Below are 12,493 nucleotides of genomic sequence, written 5' to 3'. Positions count from 1 at the left end.
TACCCACCTTACCCAGCTGTAGAAGAGGTTTGGATTGGTAAAAACCCTCGGATATCTTTCCCGTAATATTGAACTTCAAAACACAGTTGTGCTTACCTACATGAGGCGGCTGTCTTCCGCAAAGGGGGCAAAGCCCGAGGTGGGTGAGGATCTTCATCCATCGGATGATGTTGGATACCTACCTATCTTTGATGGAGGTCTGTAGTCTGGTAATCTCTCGGTAGTTGTACCGTAATATTGAATGCAGAAACACTATCCCTAAGTTCCTATGTCGGCCATTCCTGGTAGCTGGGGTGAGGAAAACATGGTCTAGAAACCCCGTCGGGGATTTGATAGTGTGGGGGTAGGCCTGAGGGGTTCGGTAGTTGAGTGAGAAAAGAGCATGGCTTGTGGCAAGGTTTACTTCAAGCGAGCGAAGTGCCGGCGCTAGTGATGATTTGCAGGTTGTCTAAATTCTAGTTGTTAGAATATGTGGTGGGCACGTGGGATATGGTTAGCTGGAGGGCTTTTCAGGGTGGGATATTGGTCTCGTTGCAGCACCAGTGACAGACAGACCACAACTGCCAGTTGACAGCAAACTAAGGTCGGTGGATACCACATGGAGTACTCTGCATCTCGTCCGTGGCCATTCTGGGATGGTTGAACAAAAGAGCTGAAGAAAAGTGAGCATCGGTCTCACCTAACCCGACCCGCAACCCTACCCCGACCTGACTAACATACTACACTTGTGCACCTACATCTAGAATCCTATCCTATCTCACCCATCAAACCCATCTCCAAAATCCGAGGAAAACGACGGCAGCAAAAAAGTGCGAGATCGGGCCGTCACATCCCACTCCATCTCGTCTTGGAGCCATGAGTGGTCAATAACCCGAAGCGACTACCGGGTATCTGCATCAAAGTTGGCTACCCACCTCACCTTAGCTTACGTGTATGCTGCTGCTCGTACCTTGCTTTAGTATCTCCATGTGGTGGTGTGTGGTGTTATGTGTCGTGCATCCCCAGGCTGGCGGGCAGGTTTTCTTTGGACACGGCAACTTGCAGGAACACTAGTAGAATCGTGCAGATTACATTGGGAATCTCTCAACCTCCTTCCTATTTCTTGTTTCGCTCCTTGGAAAAAATGATCTTCTCTTAGGGTTGGCAGCCTTGCCTGTGGTGATTGGTAGTTAGTTGTTGTTCAGTGCAAGTGTAGCCAAAAGCCAGAAAGAAAATCACGACCATAATGCGGTGCCTTGTATCTGTATCTGGGAGGTATGTGATGAGAGATTTGTATGGCAAACCCAACACACACACACACACATACGCACACACACACACTCACACTCATACTCACACACACACAAAAACACTTTACATCTCTACAGTGAGGACAAGGCAGGTGGCCCCCGGTGGCTGCCCGTCAGGCCTCAGACCACAGGCCACAGAGTAGGCCGTGCCACGTCATCTAAAAAATCATGTCTGGTGTGTTGTCTGCCATCAGGCTATTCACTTCGACTAATCACCGCAGACTGCTGTGTTTTTTTTCTTTTTCTTCTGTCGCATATTGTGCGCAGCAAATGTGTTCACTATGTCCCTTGACGCCACGGAAGGGAGTGGTTTGCCTTCTTTGATGGTGAAATAAAGGGAGGTATCAAGGATGGACGAGACGGTCAGTGATTCCGGAGGACCGTTTGTCTGTTGGTGATCCCTTTTTCTGGGCAAATGCAGTCGGATTTAGGATTTCCCAGCTTTCTGCTTGCTGACATAGAGAGTCGTGATAGACTTTGGGACTTGTGTTTCGCCAAGCAAGAAACTGTTTGTAGGTTTTCTGCCTGCGCCACCGGAGGGATTTCGTGGGTGGCACAGAGCCATGACGCCCTCGGCGCCCCTACCAACGGCGCCGAAGAAAAGGGGGGAGGAGGTTCAGCAGCAGCTCATGGCTAGTATTTGCTCGGTCCCGGGTCCTGTAGGTTTCTCAAAATTCTCCGTCAAGGTCGGTGGCGGTCAAAAGACTCGGGGAGACGCCCAATCCCCAGAGCTGACCGGGTCGCACTGCGGTGATTCAGGCCCATAATCCAGCCAGGTTGAAGCGGTGCCTCCCGTAGTGATTTTCAGGTCAAGATGAGCGTCCGGATAGCATCCGTGAGTCGGGGGGGCCAAGTCTCAGTCGTCAGCCGGCGGCAGCTCGTCAACGGACCCAAGAGTATTGACACTTGAAACGGGGGGGCGTAAATGGCCTTGTTCAGCCACAGGGAGGAGGAATGTGAAGAGTCCAAAAGACTGCGCGCGCAAACACCCGCCGCCACAGAACATGGTGAATATCGGCGACTTTACAGAGTATTTCCATCACTCGCCGCCGACAAAACGGAAGATACTAGACTTGGCGGCTATCTAGGCCAGGAAAGTTGAACCGCGCGCGTGGTGTGCTAGGGAGAGACCATAGGGAAAGATTGCACCGTTTTGGCATAGGCTGGATATGTAAATGCAGGGCCTAAAAGCTGGTGCAAGACTGCTGCGATCAGACACCACTGCGAGAATGGTGATAACAAAAAGCTGCGGTGAATGATGATACCATAGCAGAAGTGATGTTGTCAATCTTTCTGAAGACACGGTGGGTTCCTCATTTCAGAGCTACGCTAGCATCGTCGAAAATCAGATCTCGGAAGAAACTGTCTCGGGAGAGCAGTCAGATCTGACCCGTCTTCTCTGGACTTCTCTGAGATGCTTCTTCTTTTGACGGCGGAAGCGACGACAGGGAGTGGCTTGCTGGGTAGGCTCCGTTCGGGAGTTGGTTGTGTTTCAAACGCACGAGAACACGCTGGGGCCCCCCAAATCCCCTGGCTTGGTGTGTTTGTGAGGCTGTGATTGGACGGTTGTTCCAAGTGAGGGTCAACCCCTTGCTGTTGGCACGGAGCATTGATAAGATGGAAAAGTGCGGGGCAGGGAGGGGAGAGAGGATTCGTAAGTGATGGTGATGATGATATCGGACATTCTGTGCCTTGGACTGCGACTGTCAGCAGCTATTCTGGAAGAACAAGAAACAGGAAAGTGATGGTTTATTTATTTAGTGTAGCTGGTTTCTCAAAGACTGGTAGATATGACGCTATAATGGGCGATTTATTTTCAGGCGCCGTTTGTGTACCCGTCGTAAAAAAATAAAATAAAAAGAAGCCCCAAAACCCAGGTGTGCGGGGAACCAAAGTTCCCAACCGCAACGTCAGGTCGTCGAGAGTTTGGTGTCGGGCTGGTCCAGGGAACCGTTGGTATCCCGCGACACAGACGAGATGAAAAACCCAGGGACCGCATTTTTGTGCCCAATTCCCACATGTTGGCTACCCGTCTGTCGGCGTCCGCCTTCCACTCCGTTTCTGACGGTGATACTTGAATACTTGGAGGGTCTGGAAGGAGGAGGGCACCATATTTGGAAGTTTCCCCTTTTTCGAGTTTGCCAGTCGATCGATCCTATTGGACGCCATTCGCGCCGCGTAACAACATAACTTCTTTGTCTTTTTTATCCTCTGCCGTCCCGTCCTGTGCCAACTCAGGCACACAACTAACGACCTGCAGCTTGCAGAACATCCGGCCAATGGGATCCGCAGTGGCGATGAGCAAGATGCAGGTACAGAGTGACCTGAGCGAGCGTTACCCCTGAGCGCACAGTTTTTTTCCTCTCCCTCGTGCTCTTGTCCACCATGGCGGTTCGCCGACCCCCTCTCATCTGAAGTCTCTTGACATCTCGAGAGCCAGGAACCACTGGATCAGACGGCGTGTTTGATGAAGGGGCCAGCCCAGATAGGGTAGACAAACGCCAGTGCACGCCAGCTGTTAGACAGTTAGACATCCACAAACCTCTGCCCTGCCCAGATGGTGAGGTGAGGAATCCACTGCCTTCAGCTCCTCCACCGGACCTTCCGATGTCTGATGTTTGCCCTGGCAAAATCCTGGCAGTCAATTGCTCATCGATCGCTCTCTCTCCTTGGAATGGGCGTCCGAATATGTCTCAATCGGGCTAGCCAGAGGAGTGAAAGGAGACGGGACTTCTCTCGCTTCTCAGCTTCTGGTGCTTCTGGACCCACGGTGCCGGGCTGAGGGGTGGGGTGGGGTGGACAAGTGTGGACACAGAGCACAACGTCGTCGGCTCGTGTTGCGTATAAACTGGGTCACACCCATGCCGGGAGTTCGTCCCGTCTCCCTCTTTTCTTTCTCTCACCCTCACCCTTCTCCTCCTCAACCTCCTGTGGGTTTTTGTTGTCCTGTCATTCTCTTTTTTTCCTGGCACTCGTGCCTCATCTCTCTCCTTCGAATCCAAGTTGTGCTGTTGCACATCACTTTACACTCCCTTTTTTCCAACCATCACCAGCTGCGGAGCCTGCTCAGCGCAATACATACTCACTTACATCACTGTCCTTTCCACCACGCTAGCCGTTGATATCCAGCTTCTACCTGTCAAGCAATACCAACAATAGAAACGGCCAACGTGAATAGTTAGCGACTGTTCCACAATCACAACCCCCCATTCATTCCAGCCAACCGGTATTGAGCAACTCGAAACTTTTATCAAGCAGTCCCAGAGACTTGTCTTATCAACCCTTCGACAACTTCTTCCCACACTTTTCTCGAGCCGTTGAGGAGCGACTTTTGAGATACCCAACAACCAAAGGATAGACTTTAGACATTTCCAAGCGATACCAAACAACAACAACAACTTCTTCACCATGCATTTCACCACCATCTTGGCCACCATGGCCGTCACAGTGGCTGCCGCCAAGGAGAGACGTACCTTTGCGACTCTTCAGCACAAGGGTCGGGGACCATTGACGACATGCAGAGCCGATCCCATCGTCTCACCAGGAGGCCCTTCTGCCCACGTCCACGCCGTCATGGGTGCCAGCAACTTTGGCTTCAACGTTACCGGAGAGTCTCTGCGCCAGTCCAAGTGCACCACAGCCAAGCCAAAGGCTGACATGAGCTCATACTGGGTTCCCTCACTCTACTTCAAGGACCCCGAGACCGGACTCTTGGAGCCCGTCGAGTTCTTTTACATGGTCAACTATTACTTCTTCGACGCCACCGACGACGATATCAAGGCTTTCCCTCTCGGTCTCCAGATTGTCAGCGGAAACCCCACTCTGAGGTCAAAGCCCAGCCATGTCTCTGATGGCGCCCTTCAGCTGGATCCCTCCAAGCCCATCCAGGCCGCTCAGATCACTTGCCCTCGCCCCAACTACAACCCCCCTAGCTGGCCTGACAACTCGGATGGCTCCAGGGCTGGTCTTGGCGACCCGGCCAACAAGGGTGCTGGTTATGGCTTCCCCTTCCAGAACTGCGACGCCTATGCCTCTCCCATGCGCGTGGATGTCCACTTCCCCTCTTGTTACAACCCCGCCGCCGGCCTCACCAACTACAAGAACAACATGGCTTTCCCTACCCCTGTCGGCAACAAGCTCAACTGTCCCAAGGGCTGGATCCACGTCCCTCACATGTTCTTTGAGACCTACTGGAACACCCCCAAGTTCTTGCCTCGCTACCAGCACTTGCTTGGCAAGGAGAGCCCTTTCGTCTTCTCCAACGGTGATGCCACTGGTTTCTCGGCTCACGGTGATTTCATCTCCGGCTGGGACGAGGAGGAGCTTCAGCACATCATCGACACCTGCGACGCTGGCCACGCCGGTCTTCACAACTGCCCCGGCCTCAAGCATGGTGTCAACCCTGACAGCGAGAGCTGCAACATTGAGTGCCCCATCCAGGAGAAGATTGCCGGCACCCTTGACAAGCTTCCCGGCAACAACCCCATCGCTGGTTGGAAATATGGCGGCGGCAACGTCTCGCCCGCTCCCGCTCCTGCTGTTCCCGAGCCCGAGCCTGTCGTTGAGAAGCCCGAGCTGGAGACTCCCAAGTCCAGCAGTGCCCCTGCTATCAAGGTAGAGCCATCAACTTCTGCTGCCCCCGCTCCGGCCCCGTCGTCGAGCTCTGCTGCTGCGCCGCCCCCACTTTCCACCACCCTTGTCACCGTTCCCGCTCCCGCCCCCACCACGGTTGAGGAACCCCCTGTCGTTGAGAAGCCCGAGCCTACCAGCGAGGCTGTCCTTCCTCCTGCGGCTTCTCCCAAGGTCAGGATTGTCTACGACACCGTCACCGTCTGGCAGACCAGGACCGTCTACGAGGCCCCTGCCGGCCCCACCCAGTCTGCCAAGTCTGGTGCTGAGATCTCGGGCTTCAAGGCCGCCGGCTGCTACAAGGACCAGTCTGACCGTGTCATCTCTGGCAAGATTCTACCCAACATTGGCCAGGTGAGCAACACCGCCTGCGTCGAGTACTGCTCTTCCAAGGGCTTCTCTGTTGCCGGCACCGAGTACGGCGGCGAGTGCTACTGCGGCAACAGCCTCAACATTGTCGAGAAGCTTGACGACTCCAAGTGCAACATGACCTGCAAGGGTGATGCCAGCCAGAAGTGCGGTGGTGACTGGGCCTTGACCGTCTTCACCAAGGGCGGCGCTGCCCCTGCCAAGGCTGAGAAGCGCCATGTGCGCAACCACAACCACCTTGCGCACCACGCCCGCATTCCCTCTCGTCATCTCCACCGGAGGTAGACGATGACTTGGTCACACGGGGTTTTTCTTCTTCCTTGATACCTTTTTACTTCTTTCGGGGCGGGCGTCAAGCCCTTCTCTTCACATTTAGGGATGGATACCAATTTTGGTTTTGGGCGGACAATTTTCAGCGGTAGGAAAAGGGGAGGCTGGACATATGGGAAGGGGTGTTTGGATGTTCCGGTGTTTTTTCCTTTTCCCTATCTATCAAACGATGATTTATGACGAAAGAGATCCCCCCAAAAGAGCGCCATATGTTTTTGTCGTTGGTGGCTGCTGCTGTACTTCACTTCTTACATTTCGTGTATGTATCACTTATTCTTCGATTCTTCTGAACAACATTTTTGGAACATTGGGTTTTTTTGGTGATTTTTAAGACGGGGAGGGATGGGACATATATATAGAAGGGAATATGAGATACTCCAGAGGCTGGAGAAAGCGTGTTTTTTACGCAAACATATGCTCTTCCATGACTTTGGTGACTGATGATCTGTGCAGGTGAACGCGTGACTTCTTGGTTGAGTTCTCAGCGATATCAACGGCCATGATCCCTAACCCTGGGCCTCCAAAATTTTGCAATATGTCAAGGCAACCAACCAGAACTCACAACTCACAACTCATTTCAGCAGTTCACCTTCATCACTCAGCTCAAGTAACCCAAACTCATTTGGCCCGACTCAAAAATTTCAATTGAATGGATCAATAATACGCCTCGGACATCTGTTGTAACTGAGAATGTCTCTCTACCACGAAGCAGCAGCGCTGCTCACAGGGCCATCGACACACGGCGGCAGCTTGAAATCACGAGTCTTTAGCAACAAGGACCTCAAGTCCCCCCCAGCGCAGGTCTACGCCCTGGCCCTAGAGACATGCAAATGGAGTTCTGTGCTCAAAGAAGTGGTTGAGAATGCCGAATTACTCAAGCATGAGCGCAAGGTGTGTTTTCCTTCATTCACCCATTCCAGTATCAACTACTAATAATCATTCTCAGCTCACCCCCATCCTCTCCATCCTCCTAGTCCACGACCACCTCCTCGCAAAAGGTGGTATCGCCCTCCCAGCCTCCCACGGCCTCCGCCAATCCATCGACCGCCACAAAGCCCGCCTCACCTCGGAATTCACCAAAGCCCGCATCCGCAGGAAATGTCCCACCATCGAAACCTTTCGCGACTTGATAGAAGCGGAATATGCCGGCCCTGTTCAGCATCCCCGATGGATCCGCGTCAATGCTATCAAATCAACCCTTGACGCACAGTTGGAGACTACCTTCAAAGGGTTTGAAGTCGTCCCCTCGATAACCCAAGTCATGACCGCCCCCCGCAAGAAAAAAGTCTTGTGTCTTGACGGTCACATCCCCAACCTCATCGCCGTCCCCCCCTCCGTCCTCGACTTCACCAAGACGGAAGCCTACAAAAAGGGCGAGATCATCCTCCAGGACAAAGCCTCTTGCTTCCCTGCCTATCTACTTGACCCAAGACCGGAAGATGGGGATATCATTGACGCTTGCTCCGCCCCAGGGAACAAAACCACCCACCTCGCCGGGATACTCTCCGAACGGGGTTTCGCCCGAGGACAAACCATCCACGCATTTGAAAAAGACAGAAACAGAGCCAAGACCCTGCAGAAAATGATCAAAATCGCGGGAAGTGACGCAAAAACGGTGGTTCACCCAGCAGAGGACTTCCTCCGGGCTGATCCCCAGGCGGAGGAATACGCCCATGTCGGGGCGCTGCTGCTCGATCCGAGTTGTTCGGGGAGTGGGATTGTCGGCCGTGATGATGTTCCTGAGCTTTGCCTCCCTGAGGCGTTAGCCAGCAAGAACAAACCGGGTAATGGGAAGAGTGGAAACAAGAAAAGGAAACGGGCCGAGGGGGAAGAGGAGATGAAACCGGCACCTGCGATGATGGTGGATGATGATGGACAGGAAACGGTGGTTTCCTCTGAAAAGGACCTACAGCAAAGGATTGAGGCTTTGGCGGCGTTTCAGCTGCAGATTGTTTTGCATGCGTTTGAGTTTCCTAATGCGAGGAAGGTGACGTATTCTACGTGTTCGGTTCATAAGGGGGAGAATGAGGGGGTTACGATCAGGGCGTTGGGGTCCGAGGTGGCGAGGAGGAGGGGGTGGAGGGTTTTGAGGCGGGAGGAGCAGGTTAGGGGGATGTGGGAGTGGGATGTTAGGGGGGAGGTGGAGGGTTGTGAGGGGGATAAGGAGGTCGCCGAGGGGTGTGTCAGGGCTTTTAGGGATGATGGACGGGGGACGATGGGGTTTTTTGTGGTGATGTTTGTGAGGGACGGGACGGTGGATGGGGAGAAGAAGCAAGTGGAAGAAGATGAGGAGGGGCCGTATGTGAGGGATCAACAGGGGAGGGTTGTGAGGGATGAGAATGGGATTCCGACGTTGAAGGCTACCGGGAGGAAGGCGGTTGAGGTGGATGATACGGAAGGGGATGTTAGGTTTGGGAGTGGGAGTGAGGGAGAGGGGCCGTTTGTAAGAGATGGGGACGGGAGGATCGTCAGAGGGCCGGATGGGATGCCGACTCTGAAGAAGGGGGCAGATGAAGAGAGCGAGGATGAGAGTGAGGATGATTGGAGTGGGTTTGACGATTAGATCCTGCTCAAAGATCGGAAAGGTACCCATCTACAAGGCTGAGCCGGGGCGGATCTGCCAACGAACACATCCAGCATCACCCCATGATGGTTTATACAATGGTCAGTTCATGCATTGCGTGGGATGGGCTGATATCCCGTGGCCTTGGAACCGAGCTTTCCGGTGCCGAAACATGGCTTTGCTATTGCATTTTCGAGCTTGGACGACAACAGTCCGATATTGGGCTTCAACAATGTTTGGTTCCAATGCCAAGATGTCAAAAGAAAGATGACTGGAAATTCAGAGCAAGTCTGTCTGTGCATGATGTCAGCACGACCGGAGTTGGAGGTTAGGAGCATGTGAATCCCGCCGATGATCTACAATTCAAAAAGTTCCAAGGAGCGCTAACCTCGGTGCGTCGGCATTGGCACCCACCGCTGCTTTGATCTTGCGGCTCCACGATCCCGACTACAGTCTCTCTTTTCTGTGGTCTCGTTCGCCGATTTTTTCGTCTCTCTCTCAGGGGCAAATTGGGCTTGTCGTTCTTCTGGAAAGCCTGGTTTGTAAGCCTGCGAGAAATACTCCGCATGCCTCGGCCGTTGGAAAACCAGCTGCGAAATTGAATCAAGGACAACGACGCGGCATCGCAAGACCAAGAGCCCACAAATGAGAATCCTCGAGAAGTTGCGAGGCTATCGTTCTGTCCGTGTCCTTCAAGTGGAGCGCCTTCAATGCCGTTTTGTCATCACTCATTCTCCTGTTGTTTCTCACGGTGCTTCTTCCTGCCCGAGTCCCGACTTTTTGGAACCGTCCAGCGGTGGTTACAACCAGTCCACTTGCCGCAGTCGCCAATCTCGTGATCCATAATGGCCGTTTACAGATCTGACGGAGCACGCTCATTCTGACAGGAGATCACGTCAGGGGTCCAGTGTTGTCAGAGATGGAGGAGCCTCATGCTCTTGGCAGTTCGTCCGTTGTGGGACCAGGAACGGGATTCAGAAATCGAAAGTCCATGATGGGCGGCGTGGGCGGGTAGTGGCTTGTTAATCTTGCTATTGTTGGTTTCGTTTGATCAGGATCGGGGAACGGAGTTGAGGAAGCTTTGCTGGAGAGGGCGGGCTTGGCCATATAAAACGGCGAGTGGTTCCCCCATTTGGGTGTCCGGATGGCATTTGGGTTTCTGTTCTCGCGGTTACAATATCTTATCGTGGTTTCTTTTGTATCACCATATCATGATATAAGATTACGATATCGTTACTCGTTACCATAGCAGACTGGTCACAAACTTCAACATGGCATCCTCTTCGTCGTCGGTGACGGCTTTGCCGACTACACCACCCTCCCCAACACCAAAGCCAGATATGGAGTCCCAGACTGATTACAACACCACCAGCAACAGCAATCATGTCCCTCACTGGCGTCTCGTACTGTCACCTTCTCACCTCACGCCCGCCATATTGTCCCACCCCTACCCGGGAGATGGCACAGAATCCTCTCCCTACATCGTCGACTTCCTCCCAGGGAAATCCGACCCCTTCAACCCCATGACCTACCCCGACTACAAGAAATGGATCATCACGTTACTGCAGGCCGTCGCAACCCTGGCAGTGGCCTTTGCTTCCACCGCCTATTCAGGCGGCGTTTTTGAAATCATCAGATACTTCCAAGTCACGCCAACAATGGCCACCCTGGGCATCTCTCTCTTCGTCTTTGGCTTCGCCATCGGTCCGTTACTTTGGGCGCCCCTGAGTGAATTCTACGGACGCCAGCCGATCTTCGCCCTGACCTACATGGCCCTCATGGTATTCTGCGCCGGAGCTGCCGGGGCAGACACAATCGAAACCCTCGTCATCCTCCGCTTCTTCGCCGGAGCCTTTGGCTCATCACCACTCACCAACTCGGGCGGCGTAGTAGCAGACATGTTTGACGTCAACGGTAAACCTCCCCCCCTTCCCCCTCCCTCTCCATCCATCTTTCCCCTATACTAACTCCCAAAAAGAAAGAGGAGCCGCAGCCGGCGTCTTCGCAATGGCCCCCTTCCTCGGGCCCTCCATCGGCCCCATCGTAGGCGGCTTCGTCGGCGAATCTTTAGGGTGGCGCTGGATCCAAGGCCTAACAGCAATCTTCACCGGCACCCTCTGGCTCCTCTGCCTCCTCTACGTACCCGAAACCTACGCCCCCGTCCTCCTCCAAAAACGCGCGGCAGCACTCACCTCCCACACAGGGAAAATCTACATCTCCAAAATGGACCTCCTCGACCCCTCGACCAAGTCCCAAAAAATAAAAACAACCCTCACCCGCCCCTGGTTCTTGCTCTTCAAAGAACCAATCGTCCTCTTCACATCAATCTACCTCGCCATCGTCTACGGAACCCTCTACCTCCTCTTCGCCGCCTTCCCCATAGTCTACCAGCTCAACCGCGGCTGGTCCCCCGGCATCGGCGGCCTAGCCTTTGTCGGCGTGGCCGTCGGTATGGTTTTTGCCGTCACATACGCCATGATCGACAACAAAACCCGTTTCATGCCCCTCCTCTCCTCCGGCCTCGCAACCCCCGAGTCTCGACTCCCTCCCGCGATCGTCGGGTCTATCTTCCTCCCTGTCGGATTGTTCTGGTTCGCGTGGACAAACGGCCCTGAAATCCACTGGATGGTCTCCATCACTGCATCCGCTTTTTTCGCCGCGGGGCTGGTGGCCGTGTTCTTGAGTTTGTTGACGTACATGATCGACAGCTACACCGTCTTTGCCGCCTCGGTCCTGGCCGCGAACTCGGTGTTGAGAAGTCTGTTTGGTGCGGCGTTTCCGCTGTTTACGACGTACATGTACCAGGACCTGGGGATCCACTGGGCGAGCACCGTCCCGGCGTTTCTCGCGTTGGCGTGCGTGCCTTTCCCCTTGTTGTTTTGGAAGTATGGGGCGAGGATCAGGAAGAGGTGCAAGTACGCGAGGGAGGCCGAGGAGATTTTGGGACAGATGAAGATGAATCATGAGAGGAAGGAGAGCAGCGGCGAGGAGGGGAAGATGGGAGGGGGTGTGTTGAGTGAGGATGAGACGGTGAGAGGGGAAGTGACGGCCGGGGAGGAGGAAAAAGGGGTGAAGATGTAAAGGGGGAGAGAATGGGGAAGATAATGAAGGGGGAGTCCTTACTGCATGGCGTTTTGGTTTGGTTGCTTGATTTTGTTTTGGCATATCTTTTTGAGATATACCACGGATTACGGACACTGCATTTTTGTTGTTTAGCATTGGTCAGTAAGCTACAGCTAGATTGTTTGGATACCCTACTCTTTTGTTTATGATAGATAAAATCTAGAAATGTTCGAATGGATCGGCTTTGCAT

The 12,493-nt window shown here is 53.6% G+C and overlaps 3 protein-coding genes across 3 annotated transcripts; all 3 read left to right on the top strand.

Annotated features, from left to right (window-relative positions):
• Window positions 1–4,097: 4,097 nt before the first annotated feature.
• QC762_705760 (uncharacterized protein) lies at window positions 4,098–6,572 on the top strand (the record flags this gene model as incomplete). The annotated part of the gene is made up of 1 exon (XM_062893427.1): window positions 4,098–6,572. Exon 1 carries the CDS (start codon window positions 4,698–4,700, stop codon window positions 6,570–6,572), a length of 1,875 nt encoding a protein of 624 aa, XP_062739226.1. The 5' UTR covers window positions 4,098–4,697.
• A 735-nt stretch (window positions 6,573–7,307) lies between these two features.
• Window positions 7,308–9,180, top strand: QC762_705750 (uncharacterized protein; the record flags this gene model as incomplete). Its single annotated transcript, XM_062893426.1, has 2 exons — window positions 7,308–7,508; window positions 7,564–9,180. The coding sequence occupies 2 exons, from the start codon at window positions 7,308–7,310 to the stop codon at window positions 9,178–9,180; spliced, it is 1,818 nt and encodes a 605-aa protein (XP_062739225.1).
• A 1,271-nt stretch (window positions 9,181–10,451) lies between these two features.
• On the top strand, window positions 10,452–12,475 carry MFS2_2 (MFS siderochrome iron transporter 1; the record flags this gene model as incomplete). Its single annotated transcript, XM_062893425.1, has 2 exons — window positions 10,452–11,094; window positions 11,159–12,475. 2 exons carry the CDS (start codon window positions 10,452–10,454, stop codon window positions 12,259–12,261), a joined length of 1,746 nt encoding a protein of 581 aa, XP_062739224.1. The 3' UTR covers window positions 12,262–12,475.
• Window positions 12,476–12,493: the final 18 nt, after the last annotated feature.

Source organism: Podospora pseudocomata, chromosome 7 (assembly GCF_035222375.1).
Source record: "Podospora pseudocomata strain CBS 415.72m chromosome 7, whole genome shotgun sequence".
NCBI lineage: Eukaryota > Fungi > Ascomycota > Sordariomycetes > Sordariales > Podosporaceae > Podospora > Podospora pseudocomata.
The sequence above is the reverse complement of the archived record's forward strand: the minus strand, read 5'-3'. Positions and strand labels throughout refer to the sequence as shown.